This window comes from Otolemur garnettii, unplaced genomic scaffold, assembly GCF_000181295.1.
Source record: "Otolemur garnettii isolate 467f Iridium unplaced genomic scaffold, OtoGar3 scaffold00007, whole genome shotgun sequence".
Taxonomy (NCBI): domain Eukaryota; kingdom Metazoa; phylum Chordata; class Mammalia; order Primates; family Galagidae; genus Otolemur; species Otolemur garnettii.
The window spans coordinates 5,773,886-5,793,644 of NW_003852402.1; the positions used below are offsets into that span (position 1 = coordinate 5,773,886).

General features: G+C 51.1%; 1 protein-coding gene across 3 annotated transcripts in view; it reads left to right on the forward strand.

Moving 5' to 3' along the window:
• Nucleotides 1-19,759, forward strand: part of PACSIN2 (protein kinase C and casein kinase substrate in neurons 2) — a 126,770-nt gene that overhangs the window by 91,074 nt on the left and 15,937 nt on the right. For all 3 annotated transcript variants that reach the window (XR_002771615.1, XR_001160988.2, XM_003783134.3), the window contains exons 2-4: nucleotides 292-431; nucleotides 15,776-15,932; nucleotides 18,705-18,940. Coding sequence is in view for 1 of the 3 variants with exons in the window: in XM_003783134.3 (XP_003783182.1) it covers nucleotides 372-431; nucleotides 15,776-15,932; nucleotides 18,705-18,940 (453 nt within the window). In the remaining 2 variants the exon portion in view is untranslated. The remainder of the gene's footprint in view (nucleotides 1-291; nucleotides 432-15,775; nucleotides 15,933-18,704; nucleotides 18,941-19,759) is intronic.

Consider the following 19,759-nt stretch of genomic DNA (forward strand, 5'->3'; position numbering starts at 1 on the left):
ATTCGAACCCGCCACCTTAGGTGTATGTGGCTGGCGCCTTAGCCGCTTGAGCCACAGGCGCCGAGCCAAGGTTTACTTGTTAACGTGGTATGTACACATGCACACACACATACGTATGCACATATGCCAGTGCCCAGAGTGGGTTAGAGTTTATGGACTTTCTTTCACTTAAAGGAAATGTTTTAGACTACCAAAGGCCGTGATGGAAATGGGAAATTGCAAAATAGAGATGACTTGCTTTGTTACCTTGGGAATTTAAAAACCACAGTGATGTGTGCTTTTCTTTTACAGGTTCGTCTGCAGATTCTGAGCATCCGGAGTTGACTCTCTGAATCTAAGCATTCCCTGCTGCCCCCTCACCCTTTGAAGAAATGTCTGTCACTTATGATGATTCCGTTGGAGTAGAAGTGTCCAGTGATAGCTTCTGGGAGGTAATGCTCATGCTTTCCTCTGGCTGAATGCAATGATCAGGCTGATGGTGTCTGGCAGGCCTTTTGATTATTTTGGTGGGGATGGGAGAGTGAAACAAACATTCTTTTTTTTTTTTTTTTAAGAGACAGTTTCATTTTATCGCCCTCAGTAGAGTGCTATGGTGTCACAGCTCACAGCAACCTCCAGCTCTTGGGCTTAGGCAATTCTCTTGCCTCAGCCTCCTGAGTAGCTGGGACTATAGGCACCTACCAGAATGCCCAGCTATTTTTTGTTATAGTTTGGCCGGGGCCGGGTTTGAACCTGCCACCCTCAGTATATGGGGCAGGCACCCTACCCACTGGGCCACAGGCACTGCCTAAAACAACCATTCTTGAAAACCCGCTAGGTATTTGCAGTCAGAAAAGACATGGATGCTTGTCTTTAGCCTGTCTGAGTATGCCTGAGCTGCCAGGGAAGCCACAGAGCTTACCCTGCTGGAAAATAGAAAAATTGGACACTTAAAGAGGTAGGGGTGTTTATGAAAGGTCTTGGGATTTGTCCATTCTCAGATCTTCCTTTTGTGTTTAGCTGTGGTGTGACTGGGAATGATATTTGCTAATTATTGGACTTAGCCTTCGAGGCATTTTTCTTTCAAGTTTTGTACAGAAACACACATGGCTGTGCTGTGAGATTGTGCTGGACAACGCAGGCAAGTGGCCAGAGGGCCGAACAAGTTGCCTTTAAGGTTATGAGAGCATCTGCCTGCCCGTGAGGAGCTCCCTTCCTGATTAGGTCATTTTATGAGTTTTTTTGGAGGTCATTCTTCTTGAGCCCCACTTACTTTTCCTGCCCGCTAGTTAAAGGAAAGTCAATTTTTGTTCAAATTTTGTCCCCATGGCAAAACCCCTGTAGCTTTCCTGGCAGCTGGGGGCTTTTTGGAGAGAGGCTTTGCAGATGAAGAGATCTGGGCTCTGAGCCCAGCTGTGCCATTACTAGCTGTATGACCTCGATGTGTGCTCGACTGGTCTGAGCCTCTCAGCTTCCGGGGGAGGCTGCCAGGATCAGATCAAAACATCGATATTGGCACCTTGTGGGGACTTTCCTGACACAGGAGACCCAGTGGTGGGACAAGAGGAGAATGGTGCCCTAGTGTTTACAGGGGCTAGCACGAAGTAGTATTATTAGGTTTAATAGACAACCTAAAGTAAGTCTGTGTATAATTTTGGCTGAAATCAAACACTATTCAATAGATATCATCTGATAGAGACAAATGATCACAGGTGCCCAAGATTTGAAAAAAAAAGTATGGACAAGGAGTTCAAAATTCTATCAATACTTTTCTTTCCTCTGTATTGGGCACAAAGGTGATCACTGACTTTTAGCTGAATACGTCATTATAAGTGTGTATTTATTGAGCACCTGCTATATGCTAGGCCCTCTGTGGGTACAGCAAGGAATGGGACTGAGTCCCTGTCCTCTAGGACCTGGTTTCTGGAGTAGCAGAAGTAAATGGAAAAGCACAGGGCACGTCAGCAGTCTGCACTGCTGCCTCTCGGCTGGTGGAGCTCTCCTGGGGTGTGTCCAGCTCAAATTCCAGGAGCTAGAGAGCGCATCAGCCCAGGAAACATTCCACTTAGGCAGCAAGAGCAACAGCAGCAAGGACAGTTAGATGTGTTGCTGGCCACTCCACAGGGGCTGGGGGGATGCTGCCAGGTGCCTCTCATGGTGTGCCGGGAGGGTTGGGGTGAAACTAGGGGAAGCCATATCAGCATCAGCAGTTACAAGACGCGGTTGGAGGTGCCCTGGGACAGTGCTGGGATTCAGGACTGCCCATCTGCCTCCACCTCCAGGTACAGGTTCACAGGAGGCCGGGCCCCACTTGCTGGTCACCAGAAAGTCTGTGGCCTGAAGGAGCTGTGGAGGGGGTGGCAGTGCATGCCTTCCTGCGTGTTCTCGTGATGCCAGCCTCGAGAAGTGCAGTCCTCATGCTTAACCCTGACCTGAAACTACAGGTGGAGACCCTAGAGTTGTGGGGAGTCTGTTTTGTAGCTGCAGTGATGTTGCTGGGTGGTATTAATCAGTGCCTGCCTTGAGCTCAGTGGTCATGCAGATAGGCTGAGGGCACTGGGAAGTGAGTGACAGGCTGAGGGAAATAACCAGGACAGAGGAAGGCATTTCTGTGGAGCCAGGGGGCCAGGTTTCACTGCTGGCCTCGTCACTTACTGTCCATATATGGCTTTGGGAAATTTACTGATTTTTATTTGCTTCAATTTCCCCATCTGTGAAATGGAGGTAATAATGGTACCCGCATCCCAGTACTGTCTTGAGGGTTAAAGGAATGATACGTGCAAGTGGTGCAGGGCATCAGGACAGGGCCGGCTGGGACCCTGTCCTCCTGTTGTGAGAGGAGGTAATCAGCACACAGTCTGTAGTCTTGTCCCGCAGTCCTTTGGCAGCGTTGTTTTAATTACCTACTTGGTGGCAGAAAGTGCTAGGAAATTTTAGTGGCTAAATATAGTGCTAGTACAGCCATCTGCAGCTGCTCATTAAAAAAAAAATTTAGATGCACATTGCCATTATATGTTGTGAGCATATATTAAATCAAGTAGCACTAACAGGTTCAGTCATTGATTTAAGCTCTTCTGCTCCCTGTTAAATTCTAAGATGTGGTAATGTCAGTAGACAAGAACATCTCCTTTTGCCCCAAGAGTGCTCAGGCAGGTTCTATTCAGCTTACACTGCTGCCCCTGAGATTGCCCTTCAGCTTAAGTCAACTCCACAGTGCCATGGTCCTCCCCCTCCTCCCCCTCCTTCTCTGTGATGGGTGTTTGCTGAATGGAGGAGCTGTGGCTCAGTGAGCTGGCCCTGCTGGGACCTGAGAGACATAGGTGCACCCTGCTAGCTGCATGCCTCTCCTGGCAGTTGGCAAGTTCCTCTTCCCCATGAAAGGCGACTTTTCCCAAAGAAACTCTTGTGATCTTAAAGTGGAAAAGTGTCACATTTTACTCCTTTCTGGTAAAGGTACTATCTGGTGTAGGTCCTTTGAGAGCCATCTTCTGCGTGCTGGCTGTGTGCCTGTACACAGTGGGGGTGGGCATGGGCATGGTCTTGCCCTCCAGCAGCCTTTGGCTATGACATTTGGGGAGACAGACGCTAGCCAGGTCATCTTTCTAGGCACTGTAGGATTTGCTGGGGCTCCCAGAAGGCGACATGGGGGACAAGGGGCAGTGGTACCTACTAGATGCTGGAGAATGAGTGAGCAAATACAGATCTGTTGGAGGAGGGGTTACCCACAGGATCATCACACTGAAGAGAGGTGTGTAGAGCATTTTTGGAGGAAGTTCTCCATGAATTGTCCAACACTGTAGTAAGAGATTTAGGAAAAAAGGGGAGGAAGCCGGAAGGGAGATCTGATTGCCACAGCGAAGATGCTTGTAAGAAAGCTGGGAGGAGAAAGGACAGTGGCCTTTGTGGAGTATGACAGCAGTAGGGACCACCCTCCACTCTGCCACTCAGTAACATGGTCTGCTAGGCAGTCAGCAGTGGAGGCCTGTGGATGGGCAGGGCTGGGCCTTGAGCTGGGCGTGGGGAGAGGGGAAGCATCCAGGCTGGAGCAAAGCCTGCAGGGCAGAGTCAGTATGGCCTTGCACACTTGCACAGGGCCCAAGACCTTGACGATTTTGGAGCCAAGGGCCAGTTTTAGAACAAGATGGCAGGTCAGGAGGGATTAGGATGGTTAGGGCTAGGGCAGGGCTTTTCTCTATGCAGGTTGCTCCCTCAGCAAGTCAGTGCTTGGCACATTCTGCCCCCAGGCGTCTTGTTGATTTAAGCTCTTCTGCTTCTTGTTAAATTATCAGATGCGGTAATGTGACAAGAACCACATCTTAGAATTTAACAGGGAGCAGAAGAGCTTAAATCAACAGGACACCTGTTGACTTTGGGAAATTTACTGATTTTTATTTGCCTCAATTTCCCCATCTGTGAAATGGAGGTAATAATGGTACCCACATCCCAGTACTGCCTTGAGGGACAGAACTCGAGCTGTCATGGGGGACAGCTTGGTTATTTGTGGTGTGTCTTCCAGGCTTGCTCTGGGAGTTCGTGAGCCCTGCTTCTAGGCCTTCTCTTTGGCTCTGGGGGGGGAGGCACAGAGAGCTTGCTGTGGGCCATGAAGGTTTTTGAGTGTCACCAGTGCCTCTCCCTTCCCCTTGAAGGCTTTCAACACTCTGGGAACGTAATGGCTGTCTGTCCCCAGCAGGGCTGAAAGCCATTTGCCTGCATCTCTGAGGGTTCCCTGTGGGCCCGGCCTGGGGTATAGGGGAAGACTTGGCTTATTTTAGGAGCTGCACCCTAAGTCTACCTCGTCAAAAGTTCCCCAAGGCAGGATTTATGCTCAGCCATGGGTTTCTGTGCACTTAGAGCTCAGATGTCCTGGGTGAACCCAGGCTGTGTGTGACCTGTCTGCACTGTGTCAAGGGCATGAAGAGCGTTTGAGGAGAAGAATATTGGGGGTGGGGTAGTGAGGAGAACATAAATATCTTTCTATGAGATGTTCGGGAATATTAGCCCTAGAGAGAACTGGACCGAAACTCTTTTTTTTTTTTTTTTTGAGACAGAGCCTCAAGCTGTCCCCCTGGGCAGAGTGCCGTGGCATTACAGCTCACAGCAACCTCCAACTCCTGGGCTCAAGCGAGTCTCCTGCCTCCGCCTCCCAAGTAGCTGGGACCACAGGCGCCCGCCACAACGCCCGCCCGGCTATTTTTTGGTTGCAGCCGTCATTGTTGTTTGGCGGGTCCGGGCTGGGGATTCGAACCCGCCACCTTAGGTGTACGTGGCTGGCGCCTTAGCCGGTTGAGCTATAGGCGTCGAGCCCCGAAACTCTTAATATTTGCCCTTCCTTTCAAGAAAGGCTCTTCCTGTCAGGTGTTCTTACCTTGCTCTGAGCCAGGCTGGTTCCCCTCAAACTTGAGCGATGCAGAGACAGCACGTCTGGTGAGAACCACATACATCATCGTTTTGTCTGTAAGCCATCCATGTGGGATGTCCCCTTTCTCGTCCTTCTAGACCAACTGTGTAGATATTACATTGCCACTGCCCTGTGGTCATGGGTTCTGCAAAGATTAATTTGGCTTTTGCATGGCCCAGACCCAGGGCTACATTCTGGGGACCCCAGCACAGTCTTGGGCCTCCCAGAGCCAGCTTGGTGGTAAACAGTGAGGAGGCAACAGGGTGGTGCTGTGAGCAGAGTGAATGTAAATGCCACCAGGCGCTCAGTGGCAGAGCCCAGGCCGTGTCTTCCCCAGCTGCCCTCCACACATGCTGACGCGGATGGACTTGAACGTGCGGTGGCCAGGTTTGGCTACCCTGACCCTCATGACTCTTCAGAATTATGGTTTACAAAATGGGTGGTTTTTCCAGTTCTGAATAAACAGTCTGAGCCATGGTTGGATGGTTATGAAAATAGGCAGAAGTCAACATTAGGTGTTGACTTTGACACTAAGATTAGAGGAGAAAACAGTCTTGACTGCCAGGTGGTGCCTCTGACTCAAAGGAGTAGGGCGCCAGCCCCATATGGCAGAGGTGGTGTGTTCAAACCCAGCCCTGGCCCAAAACTGCAAACCTCCCCCCCCCTCCAAAACCGATCTTGACTTCCTAGTCTCTGCTCTGTAATGGGGTTTTTCTAGTAGTGGTTATGGGTCTGCACAAAGCCACCCTTTCTTCTCCTTGGCCATTCAGGCTGTACATGTTGAGCACCTACCATGTGCCAGGCCTGGGCTTGGGGCTGGGACACAGGGGAACCTGACGGAGACAGCCCTGTCCTCATGGAGCTCGTAGTGCAGCAGCACACTTAGTTACATGAGTGCCACAGTTTCCCCTTGAAGGCTTTCCGCACTCAGCCATGTCTGTCATCGACTGCTATCCCACAGCTTGGCAGGAGCAGGGCAGCCCTGCTCAGCTTGTGTTGTCAGTTCCTGGTACCACATGTGGCACATGGCAGGGGCTTACGTACTTGAAAGCAGTAGGGGTAGTTGAGTAGAAATTACTGTGGATCTCACAGAGTGTCCTGCTGGTGGGCCCCCTGTTCAAGGTTCCTGGGCTCCAGCAGTTGTCCAGAATCAGCCTGGCTGTAGCAGGTAGGTGCTGGGTCAGTAGACGGCTGCTGTGCAGGGCAGGCTGGCAGGCTTTTCCCATCCACCTGGGAAGACTGTAGGGAACCAGCTGGTGGCCATAGAATTTGTTATTTTGCTTTTAGCTCATGCCCTTGATGACACTGTCTGCAGTGTTGTCTTCAACCTGTAGTGTTGATCACCGGTGCTAGGGGATCAAGTTATACTTCTAGTGGGGGATAGGAACGCAGAATTCAGGGTGCATTATATAGGCTGAGCTTCGTAAATGGTGACAGCCTGTTACTGTTCTGTGATGGGCTGCCTAGCGCCAGACACGCTGCGTGCTAGTGCAGTGAGCTTGCCCACATCCAGTGTGTCTTGTCTGCAGGCACCTGTATGGCAGGCCCAGGTCCCCAGTGACTGAGTCCAAGTGGTCTCTGCAGTATCAACTCTGTCTACACTGTCTCCACTGCCACAGCCCCATGTGCAAACACTGCATGTGGAGATGGGAGAGGTGGGCCGGCCACAGGTCACCTTTCATTTTATCGGTGCAGACTTGTCTCTCTCTCTGCCTAAATGCCATCATTCTAATGCCAGATAGAGTCCTTCAGTTTTTGCCTTGAGAGAATTGAACACTTTAGTTTTTGTGCTGTCAGGAAGCTTATCCTCTGAAGATAAAATTTTATTTTCTCATTCAATTTCAGTGACATCAGGGTAACTTGTTCAAGCTGTTTAAGAGACACATGTTCCCTGTCTACTCAGTAACAAATCTAATTATAGCTTTAGCAGGAGGGTTCTGTAGTGCCCAATTAGTCTGTGGGGGCTTAGCTTGTGGGGACATTTTGAAGAAGCATCTGTTTATGCTGAGCATAGTGGGGCTGGAGTTGAGGTGGCTATTGTAGAGGTGGACAGGGTGAGTGCAGGGGGGTGGACTGGGGAAGCACCAAGGTGGGGAGGCCAGGGGCAGGGACTCAGCTTTTTAGAGGAATTGCTACTCCAGCTTCTCCCAGCTAGCCATTTCCCCATAACATTAAGGTCATCTGGCTTTGTATTTTAGGGGCTGACCCAATTTCTGATGTCTCTTGCACTGTCCCTGCCTCCTTTTACTGCCCTCAGAGTGTGCCTAAGAGTTTCAGCAAGCACTCACTTAGAGACTCAGGAAGGTGATGGTGCCATCCCAGGTGGAGGTGCCCTGACAGCTGCACCCGTGTTCCTCCGCTGCCACCCTGGGTGTGGGAGAGCATAAGCTGCAGCTGTGGACCAACTCCTGAGGCTGGCTGGCACTGGCCAAAGGACAAGTGAGTGAGTCTCGGGGCGATGGCATGCAGGGTGGCGGATGCCATGCATGTCAACACCATGCTAGGCATTCCAGGCCTTCCCGGTGTCTGTGTAGCTCGCGCAGTGTATACCAAGTGCCGAGCAGGTGAGCCTAGCCGTGGCCCGGAAGAGGCATTTAGCTAAAAAATAGCAAAACAAACAGCACATCTTTCCTCTCTAAATCATTTGTCTTCTGCTCCTCGAGTCGGTTTCCAATTCATCCAGTTTTTAGGGTAGCTTTTTAGCTTTCACTTTTGCAGGGCAGGGGCCCCATTTTCTTTACCGTCCTACTTGATGGACATCAGTCCCAGGACCAGAGGATGGGGCCAGTCACTGTTGGGGGCAAGAACTGAAATCTGGGAGTTGGGATAGGAATGAGGACCCAGGATAGCACAGGAGTCTAGAGTCGGGAGCTCACAGATCACAGTCAGGATAGTCTGGAAACTGAGGCAGTTGATAAAACAGCAGCAGCAGCAGGCCCAGGCAAGGACTATGACTTCACCCTTTCAGGGCCCTGCAGGATGAATGGCATCACCCTGTTTTGCATGGGGAGCTCCAGTGAGGTTAGGTGCTGGCCAGGGCTGGTGGTTCAGGGGAGCATCAAGGTGAGCAGCTCCCGGGCCCTTTGTTTGAGGGGGAGGGTGCATTGGGAGCCTAGGTGGTGGGGAAGCTGGGACGAACATTGGGACCAGGGGAAGTGGAGCTCTGCAGGGATGGGATGCAGTGGGCGCAGTCTAGCATCTGAAAGCAAGACACAGACTTGGCGGCCTAGCTGCCCCTTACTCTTTGGTGTTTACAAGCAGACATCATAGATTTCACGGCTCTAAGATCCACAGTCATCCATTTGGCAAGGAAGACTCAACATAGTGGTTGGGAGAGGTCAGAAGAAAGTTGCCTGAGGCCTCCCTATGGGGGCACCCCCGACCTCCACAGAAAACATGGATGAGAGCTGGGGATGCCTGGCACCCTCTCAGCCTGCCTGAGGCGGTAGGCTTAGCCACAAGCTGTGTGGGCTGCCAGTTTGTGCTCGTGCTGCTCTTTTATCAGCGTGACAGAGGCGCCAGAAGCTCCTGCCTGCCTTCCAGGAGTTACCACCTGAAGACGCTGGGCTGAGTCTCTGTAGCCCTCTGGGGAAAGCTCAGTGACTCACTGGGTTCACAGATTGAGAAAGGCTCACCAGTTACTCCACGCTTGTGCCTCTGAGCTAGGAGCAGTTCCTCAGTCCCCTCTTCTCCAGGTGGAGTTGAGGTCCCAGCTCCCAGCACCATTTGGGCTCTGAGGAGATAATATGGGGTGCTCTCTCCTTATCTGACACAAAGGATGGAGGCAAATAAAGGCATGATCATTGCCCATAAAACCCACTGTTAACACGTTTTGGTTGTGTTAACACCAAACATTGACATGACAGCCAATGTCTACACAAGATATTGAGGGAGTGGTGAGCCGCGGTGGGAGGATGCACAGAGGAGTGCAGAGCACGGCACTCATGCTGTGGGGACTTCACAACACCTGCCACAGCCTTCAGCAAGCAGCCTGGCTCTCACTTCCTCTGGGCAGCCCTGACCACCCAGGGTGTTCTCAGAATTTGTCACTGTCTACAGTTGTGTTATTTTTCTGATCATAAGTTCCATGAGGGAAGGGCCTATCATTAAATATTTATGAATAGCAAGAATATGCTGCCACGTCCTCAGAAATGAAGAGTTATAAAATTCTTCCCTCTGTACCCTGGGATGAGAGGGGTTTGAGGGCAAGGCCACAGTGCCAAGCTAACCAACAGAAGGGGAGCTCCTGGTGGTCCTTCCCGGCAAGGCTGATGAAGTATGCCAAGAATCTCCAGCATCTTCTTTGATTTTGTTTTTTCAATTAGAAATCCTGGAATTGTGAAGGGCTTTTGGAGGTCATCTAATCCACTTCCCCTTCCTCTCTGAATGGACAGGATGAAGAAATGGCCAGCAAGAGGTCAGGTCTTGGGCTGGGTGCAGTGGCTCATGCCTATAATCCCAGCACTTGGGAGGCCGAGATATGAGGATTGCTTGTGCTAACAGGTTCGAGGCCAGCCTGAGCAGGAACAAGTCCCCATTTCAAAAAAATAGCTGGGCGATGTGGTGGGCACCTATAGTCACAGCTACTTGGGAGGCTGAGGCAAGAAAATCACTTCAGCCCAAGTGTTTGAGGTTCCTGTGAGCAATGACGCTATAGCATTCTACCAAGGACGACAAAGAGAGACTCTGTCTCAAAAAAAAACAAAACAAAAGAGGTCAGGTCTTGTTAAGTGATAGCCATGGCAGGCTGAGAGCACAGCTGGTTGGAGTTTCTTACCAACTGTAGCCCCCCCCCCGCCCCCCCAGCCCCTGCTCTAGTGCATTTGGCTCTCACAAGATTAGTTCTGACTCTCTGACAGCTAAAGAGCCAGAAACGTTCAGAAAGGGACTTAGCTGAGGTCACACTCCAGGGCAGAGCCAGATCTGTGCTGTCCCCTCATAAAAGCAGACAGAAGGAAGAAGGCTTCCTTAGGGAAGGCTGGGCACTCCATTGTATTTGAACAAAATGTCAAAGCTTACTTTGCCCATCTTGTTGCCATCTGCAAGACTGCAATTAAGCAGTCCCCAAAGAGTCGTCTCTTATCTTTGCCTTCCAAGCTGAGAGAGAATGTGCCAGAACTTCTTGGTGTACTTTATCAGATTTGAATAAAACATTTGACTTTGCTTTCACAGACTTGCATGGAAGGACAGCACTAGGAGCTTCTTCTGTTGGTCAGTTTGGCCCAGCCAGCTTCCCCTTGGACCTTTCCAGGCTACAGAGGAAGAAGTTGTGATGCTTGGGCCCTTGGGGCCACACATTAAAGGGCATGATTGTTCTGAGGGTGAGATCAAGGTCATGTATGACAAACGTTCCTAGTAGTTTACAAGTCTGGGGCGCCTGGGATGAGCCTCCTTGGCATAAGACAGAGACAGGAGCAGGCTGTGCGCTGTTGGCAGCTGCGAGCTCTGTTGTGGCCTCTGTGGAAGGCACACACATCGCCTGACAGGGCCCTCTAAGTCTCAACTCGACAGTTGCTCTCATCTCAGCCCCAGGGAAGTTCCGGCTCTTTCTGGCTGCGTAAGCGTGAATGACTGTACCTCTTTAAACCTCAGTTTCTTCTCTGTAAAATAAGGCCTCTAGTACTATCTCCCGGCTAGGATTGTCACAGGGTTGAGTGAGGTGACACGTGTAAAGCTGTCAGCACAGTGTAGAGACAGGCCCCATTGTGACGCTGCTGCTGATGAAAAGCTGTGTGGCGCTGGGAGTCAGCAGACTTACAGTCCCCTTGGGAGAAGCGGGGCTGATGTGCTCGAGTGGATTTCGAGACACGCTGTGACTGAGAGGCATGGGGGCAATGTTTGGAAGGGCCCGCGTGGCCCCTAGCTTGGCTGACCAGGAGGAGCTCTCTAGGAGGACTTGGTCTACCCTGGCTTTGAGGGCAGAAGCTGCGGGAGATGGGCCCCCGATACTGTGGTGCTTCGGCAGGGCCAGTCAGAGTACCCTCCGTGGGGAGAGGAAGCTGTGCCCTAACAGACAGCTGGGGTCTTGGCAGGTAGGGTGGGGACTCACTCATCAATACCCTTCCCTTTCTCCTTTTCTCTTCTGCAGTTGATGTCTAGGCCGCTGTTACCACTTTTGCTGGCATCTGTTCTTGGGAACTTCGTATTCCTACTTCACACTCCACGCTATTCTGTTTGTGTTCAGAGTGCAGCATGCCCACCTTGCCTTGCGCATTCTTCCTACCTCCACGTTGCTCTGCCCTGGGACCCGAGGGAGCACTTCATTGCAGATCTAAGTCTGGGGTGAAATGGCTGGGTTGTCATAGGGCCCGTGCACACCTGATGACTGAGTTACTGCCTGGGTGTGTGCAGAGGCCTGCCAAGGCCTGCCATTCTGCTTTCCACCTTCAGGAAGGGCACTGTCTGCCCACCTCCACCCACACTTGGCCTTTCCTGCTCTCTAGTGGTGCTCAGGGGTAAGGGGAACCTTGCTGTTCTTGGATGCATCCTTCTAAATACCAACAAGTGGGAGAGTCTCTCTGCAAGGCTGTTACCTTCTTGTGCTTCTGCTGTGCTCTACAATTGCGTGTTCCTGTCCTTTGCCCATCCTCCAGCCCAGCCCTGTCTTTTTCATTTTGTGTAGGATTTCCTAGGGTATTATAGATTTTTAGTTGTGTCTGATTGGGAGACAGGATTCATAGTCTGCTAACTTTCCATGTTGTTAGTTTCTAAACAGAAATCCTAACTTTTGGTGTAATAAAAATGTGTAAGTGCGTCCTTATAGCTTTTATTTTTGAAATTTTGTTTAAGGATCCCTCCTCTAAGTCACAAAAGGATTCTTCTCCATTTTCTTCTAGTTACTTCATGGTTTTACCTCTCACATATTTCATTAATTTAATAATACATGAAGGAATGGCAGGGTCTCGCTGTGTCATCCAAGCTGGAGTGTAGTGATGGGATTGTAGTTCAAACTGTCTGTGACCTCAAACTCACTGTGACCTCACACTACGGGAACTATAGGTATGTGCAACCACACCTGGCTAATTTTTTTGTTTTTGTAGAGATAGGGTCATGTTGCCCCAGCTGGTCTCAAAATCCTAGCTTTAAGTATTCTTCCTGCCTCAGACTCCCAAAGTGCTGGGATTACAGACATGAGCCCCCATGAGTGGTCCACCTCCCACATTTTTATTGTGTGCCTGTATGTAGTAGACCCCTGTGGAAAGCAGTGGAGAAAAAGCAGTGGATTAGAAAATGATGTGGGCTCGGCACCTATAGCTCACCCAGCTAAGGCGCCAGCCACGTACACCTAAGGTGGCGGGTTCGAATCCCCAGCCCGGACCCGCCAAACAACAATGATGGCTGCAACCAAAAAACAGCTGGGCGTTGTGGCGGGCGCCTGTGGTCCCAGCTACTTGGGAGGCGGAGGCAGGAGACTCGCTTGAGCCCAGGAGTTGGAGGTTGCTGTGAGCTGTAATGCCACGGCACTCTGCCCAGGGGGACAGCTTGAGGCTCTGTATCAAAAAAAAAAAAAAAGAAAGAAAATGATGTGGTCCTGTGTCCTCCCAGGCCTGTCACACAGGAAGTGAGGCTGGCATGGGGGGAGAGGCAGTGGTGCCCTCCGGCCTGGCTACATAGGCAGAAGGGTACAGGTGTGAATTACCCTCTGCATGCCACTCCCTTGCTCCATTGGCATCAAGTCAGCACTGAGACAGCCAGAACCTCACTGGGGTTCCTAGGGGTGTCCAGAGTCCACTGGGATTCCTTATATGCGGAGACCTGTGCTAGCAGGAAGGGGCAGGGCTCCCTTGGTGGCTCAGGGCCACTGCAGCATGGGGTGAGAGTATGTTCTTTGGCGAGGTCTTGCCTGGTTCCGTTCTCACTTGGGCCACTGGCTTTACCCTGGGACTTTGGCTATAATTGGGTAATTTATCTGTGAGATGGGCTGGGCCTGTGGTCACCAACCAAAGAGGAGGGTAGAAAGAATGAAGTGGAAAATCTACGCAAAGGGACCCTTCAGTGGCCCCAGCAGTCCCCTCTGACCTATTAGCCCTCTGTTAACAATAGTTGGGGGTGGGACTGGGAGTTCCATCCCCTCCCGTACCCAGGGTCCCAGCAGTCTCCCTGGCCTGCCTCATAATCCTTTGGCTTTCCCATTGCCTTTGGCCACTGTGTTCCACAGAAAGGAGTTGGCCAGAAAAGTAGGCTGTAAAGTCAGAGAAGCTGACATTCTCCCACATGCTCTTATGACAGGCATTTCCAGACTGTTGATACCCAGGTGCCTGCAGGGTGATCTATGAAGTGGTGTGACCTGTTTGAACAGTGCTTGCCCGGAGCACTGGGAATGTGCCTGGAAACCAGGGGATGGTGTTACCTCTGTCGCCCCCACCTGCCACCTAGAGGACAAAGCAGCTCCTTTTTCTGGCCAGCTGTTCTCAGTCCCCACTAATGCCTCGGTTTCAGGTGTCCAGTCTCATGCCTTCCCTCCCCCAAACCCCTGAACCCTGAGCATGGCACCTTTCAGCCCTAGTGGTTTCTCACCACCTGACCCCATCTCCAGCATCCCACATTCTGTGTTCCATTCTTAGGGGACTTCTCACAGTGCCCCAAGGGGGCCTTGCTGACACCCCTTCTTCCTTTTGCCAGTGCTATTCTCTGGGTGAGCCTGAACTAAGAGGAAATTAGGAACATGATAGCTTAGACCTAGTTTAAAAATGAGTATTTTGTGAATGAATCAATTGATAGGTTTGGAAACCAGGCTACATCCTGGGCGTCCTAGAAAAGGAGCACAAATCATGGCAGTGGTTGTAGGGGGCAATGGAGAGGGGTGGACTTCAGGGGGACACAAGAGAGCTTTGTGGGGAGAGAGAAATATTACGTGCCTTGATATTGAGGTAGTAAATGTCAGTATATGTTGTCTAAAGTCATCTAAGTGTACCTTTGTAAAGGGTGACTTTGCTTGTGCGTAGATTCTGTCTCAACTTAGAATGACAGTCACCAGAGCTCTACTGCTAGGACAGCTGCAGTGCCTTGCCTTGACACTGGTGGTTCATGGGGATGGAAACTCACAGTGATTCCCCGTCATGAGCTCCCAGCTAACAGTTTGATTTACCAGTGGACAGCAGGGCTGATGTTGCTGGAGCATCTTGGTGCCTGCTGCCTGGCCCATTCCCTTCTCTCTTTGTCCCTGTGCTCAGCTGGTCTGCCCCCCGTTCCCAGCAGTAGTCAGAAGGCCAGCACATGCTCCTCTGTCACCTCCAGGACCAACTGAGAGCTAAGCTAATCATGCTCACCAAAATATTCTTCTTGTATCCAGATTTCAGGAGTTGTCATTTAAACAAGAACATCAGCTACTGTGTGCTGATGAGTGGTGCCAGCAGGTAATCTAAGAAATAGCTATTTTTGTTTTCCTTAAATCTTTTCCCAAAGGTTTTGAAAATCTGAGAGATAGGCAAGTTTCTGAAGAGCCAAAATACATGTTTGGTGGAGATTAGCAGTGTGACACTGCTGCTAGTAGAGAGATGAAAGCCAGCTCCACATTTTGTTTGCTTTTTCTTTTTTTTTTGAGACAGGAGCCTCAAGCTGTCCCCCTGGGTAGAGTGCCGTGGCATCACAGCTCACAGCAACCTCCAACTCCTGGGCTCAAGTGAGTCTCCGGCCTCAGCCTCCTGAGTAGCTGGGACTACAGATGCCCGCCACAACGTGCAGCTATTTTTTGGTTGCAGCTGTCATTGTTGTTTGGCGGCCCTGGCTGGATTTGAACCCACCACCTTGGGTATATGTGGCTGGTGCCTTAGCCACTTGAGCCACAGGCGCCGAGCCCACATTTTGTTTTCAAGGCAACTGTCGAGGCTAAATTGGGCTGTGGCTATCTTAGCTCCTGCTGCCACCAGCTCAGCGATACTAAATTGTGTTTTGTTGAGTGTTTTTTGATTCTACAAGATGACAGCAAGGCCATATTTTAAGGGGAGTGAGCACATGATGTCACTTCCAAGAGGTTGTGAAAATGCCCACTTTTGCCTTCCTACAAGGGGCTGTTAAAGAACTTGAAGGTCAAGTTCGGCTCTGGTTTTGATGAACTGCCAGCCACACCAAGGATGGGGAGGGGTCTGGGAAGGAATGATCAGAGAGCTGTCTCCACGTTCCAGCAAGCTTGCCTCCCCATCCTTCACTCCCCCTACCTGGCCCAGGGAATATCGAAATGCTTCCTGTTCACTGATTTGCGTATCCTGTTAGTAATAAAAGTAGGGAAGCTTTTCAAACTGTGGGGTCACAGGCTGAACAGACCTGACCCCAGGTGAGTGTCTAGGCTTGCTTGGCACAGGGGCCACTTGTGCAGCAGACTGCCACAGTCCCAGGAAAGGCCCGGCAGGTGGGCTGCTTCCCAAAGCCCCCTGCCTCACTACTGCTTTTGTCTCCTAGGTCGGGAACTATAAGCGGACCGTGAAGCGGATTGACGATGGCCACCGCCTGTGCAGTGACCTCATGAACTGCCTGCACGAGCGGGCACGCATTGAGAAGGCATATGCGCAGCAGCTCACTGAGTGGGCCCGGCGCTGGAGGCAGCTTGTGGAGAAAGGTAGGAAGTCCCTGGCACAGGGCACCTCGGGCCCAGAGGCAGCTGCTCAGTAGCTAGGGGCTCTGGGCAAAGTGCTTACCTTCCCTGAACCCGTTCCTTCCCAGGTCAGTAGGAATGTTTCCTGCAGTTCTGTGAAGGGCCATGGTGCATACTGGGGAGCATCACTGGCAGGCTCTGGCTCCAAGACCTACGGTCTCCTGTCCGTGGAGACACAAGACTACTCTTTGCAAACAGCACCCAAGTCTCCTGTTCTTGCCCTTGTCCACAGGACCCACTTAACCGCTTGCCAGTTTTAACTAAGAACTTGAGTGAAAGGCCTTGTTACTCAGATCTTCGTTTCTTTTTTTGTTGTTTTTGCTTTGAGGCAGTCTTACTCTGTTGCCCTGGGTAGGGTGCCTTGGGGTCACCATAGCTCACAGCAACCTCAAATTCCTAGGCTCAAGTGATCCACTTGCCTCAGCCTCCCAAGTAGCTGGCACTACAGGCATTAGTTAGGTTAATGGTTAGGACTACAACCATTATACCTGGCTAATTTTTTCAATTTTTAGTAGGACAGCGTCTCACTCTTGCTCAGGCTGATCTCAAACTACTGAGCTCAAGAGATCCACCTGCCTTGGCCTCCCAGAGTGCTAAGATTACAGGCATGAGCCACTGTGCCTGGCCAGCAAAGTGATTTAGAATGGTTAAAAGGAAAAGAACAAGCGAAGATATAAAAGTAAATACACAGAAAAGCAAAGCTGAGCCATAATCTTAATACCAGACAATGAAAATTTATGAGTAACATGCCTGGTTTGATTTCAAATTTTAAAGGAAATAACTACAGATGTTGTGTGGTAGAGATTTTGGCTCCTTTCCTCCCTACCAAAAAGCTCAGCAGACTCTGCAACTTTACTACAGAACTCTGTTGTGTGGAGAGGGCCTATAGTTAGAACATGCTTCCCAGCAAGCAGGATGGGGGAAACTTGACTGATCACAGTGTCTCTTGGGACAGAGCAGAAGAGCAAGAGTTTCTCAGGGTGTGTTTTGAGGTCCCTCTTCTACCATGACTGCCGTCCTCAGATAAGCCAAGCCACCAGAGGGGTCAGCCGTGTCCAGCCCAGCTGCCTGTTCTTCTCTCACTGCTGACACAGTGGTGTCATGGGGCCGTAGCACTGTGCTTGGCACAGGGCTGGAGCCCAGGTTGTGGAGCCAGGGATAGGCCAGCTCCCTCAGCCTACGGTGGCTGCTACTATTTCATTGCCACTGCCTGAGCCCCATCTTTCAGGACCCAGCCGTCAGTGCCAGCTCACCTCTATTCAGAGCAGAGGTTTACAAGCCACCCTCACTAGTGGACCTGGGCCATGGTGAGGCAGGACAAGGGAGTGGGCTCAGGGGTCCAGAGGGGCTAAACTTCGTGATCACTTTCTGTTGTCCACAAGCCCCAGAAGTACATGTTCCCCTCCAGGTTCCCACTATCCCACCTCACACCCCTGTATCCTTAGTGCACACAGGCCCTGCTTCCTGTGAGCCCCTGAGGATGGCCAGTCTTCTTATTTTTCACTCTCAGCCCTGACATAGCTCCCTCTCCCTCCTGAGTCTCATGGCACCCCACCCTATCCCCTTAACAGAAGTGATAGCCAGATTAAGCCTTTCCTTCCGGAGCCTTGTGGACTGAGAACAGGGGTCAGGGGTGTGGCGATTCAACCTCCACCAGCCCCTACAGGGTGTTTCCATCTGGCCTGGAGCAGGTTCCTGTCTCCTTCTCCCTGGTCAGGGCTTCCCTTCCGCTGAGGAGACTGTCCCCCCTTCCACAAGCATTTTTGAGCTTGCCTGATGACAAAAGTGGTCCCACAGAGGGAAAAAAGCCCTAGGGCCAGTGAATGGGGAGCCTGTGCAGGAGCCTGGGGGTGCCGAGTCCTGGGAGAGGGGTCAGCTCACTTTAGAGGGTCCCCACTTCTTTGGCCCCTTTAAGCAAAGTGAGATTTCTTTCTTTCTTTTTTTTTTTTTTTAAGAGACAGAGTCTTATTTTGTCGCCCTTGGCTGAGTGCCATTGCGTCACAGCTCACAGCAACCTCCAACTCTTGGGCTTAGGTGATTCTCTTGCCTCAGCCTCCCAAGTAGCTGGGAGCACAGGCACCCACCACAAGACCTGACTATTTTTTATTGCAATTTGGCCGGGGCCAGGTTTGAACCCGCCACCCTTGGTATGTGGGGCCGGTGCTCTACTCACTAAGTCACAGGCGCTGCCCCAAAGTGAGATTTGTAAGATGCAGAAATTTGAGGGGGTTTTTTTTGAGACAGAGCCTCAAGCTATCGTCCTGGGTAGAGTGCCGTAGCATCACAGCAATCTCCAACTCCTGGATTTAAGCAATTCTCTTGCCTCAGCCTCCTGAGTACCTGGGACTACAGGCATCTGCTACAGTGCCTGGTTATTTGTTGGTTGTAGTTGTCATTGTTTGGCAGGCCCGGACCAGATTTGAACCTGCCAGCTCTGATGTATGCTGGCGCCTTAGCCACTTGAGCTACAGGCACCACCCAAGAAATTTGAGTTTTTAAAGAACTTAGTGGTTTAAAAAAAAAAAAAAGGACATGCATGCAATCACCTAATTTTCGTAACAAAAGAGTAGCAGGACAAATCCAGCCTCAGGAATGGAAAAGGCATAGGGCCACTGAGAGAAGTATCAGAAACAACCCGGCCAGACCCAGAGGCCTGCGTTAACAGGTGAGGGCTAAGCAGAGGACGTGCCCACTGCTGGCTGGGGGAGTAACTGTGGGCTTCTCTCCCATGCCCAGGGCCACAGTATGGAACAGTGGAGAAGGCCTGGGTGGCCATGATGTCTGAGGCAGAGAAGGTGAGTGAGCTGCACCTCGAGGTGAAGGCCTCACTGATGAATGAGGACTTTGAAAAGATCAAGAATTGGCAGAAGGAAGCCTTTCACAAACAGATGATGGGGGGCTTTAAGGAGACCAAGGAGGCTGAGGACGGCTTTCGCAAGGCACAGAAGCCCTGGGCCAAGAAGCTGAAAGAGGTAAGTATATCCCACAGGCTGCTTCCCTGCCAGGCCTCTCTGAGCTGGACTCCACCAGCAGGAGGCCACAGCCCATGGAGGAGAAACCCCTGGTGGCCGACATTTACCCAGGTTTAAGACAGTGTTCTGCAGACATTCTTTAAATTTAATCCTTGCCATCCCATTTTACAGACTTGGCAATTGAGCATCAGAACCAGACATTGGTGGTAGCTCTTAACTAATAACAATACCTTCCCCACCCCTGGGGAAGTGTCTAATGGAGAGACTTAAAGGTCCCTTTGGACTAGGAGAAAGGATTAATTAAAAATTTTTCTCTCTCACATGTGTTTCCCCCCAGATTTGCAAATGATTCTGATATTCCTTTTTCTGAAAGTAGGAACCAAAGCCAGTGAGTCTTGGGGCCTTAGGTCTGCCCTGCCCTCAGCAGGTGTACCTGCCCTGCCTGCAGCTCCCAGCCAGTCCCTCTCTGAGATGGGCAGACAGGAGATGTGCCCCCCTGCAGCTGGCTTCTCTCAGGAGCTGCACTGCCTTCCTCTCCTCAGAGCATCGAGAGCCCTCCTCTGTCTTTGGGCTGTAGCAAGCATTCTTTTTTGTCTTGGCTTTTCTTTTCTTTTCTTTTCTTTTTTTTTTTTTTTTTTTGAGACCGAGCCTCAAGCTGTCCCCCTGGGTAGAGTGCCGTGGCATTACAGCTCACAGCAACCTCCAACTCCTGGGCTCAAGAGAGTCTTCTGCCTCCACCTCCCAAGTAGCTGGGACCACAGGCGCCCACCACAACGCCCGGCTATTTTTTTTTTTTTGGTTGCAGCTGTCATTGTTGTT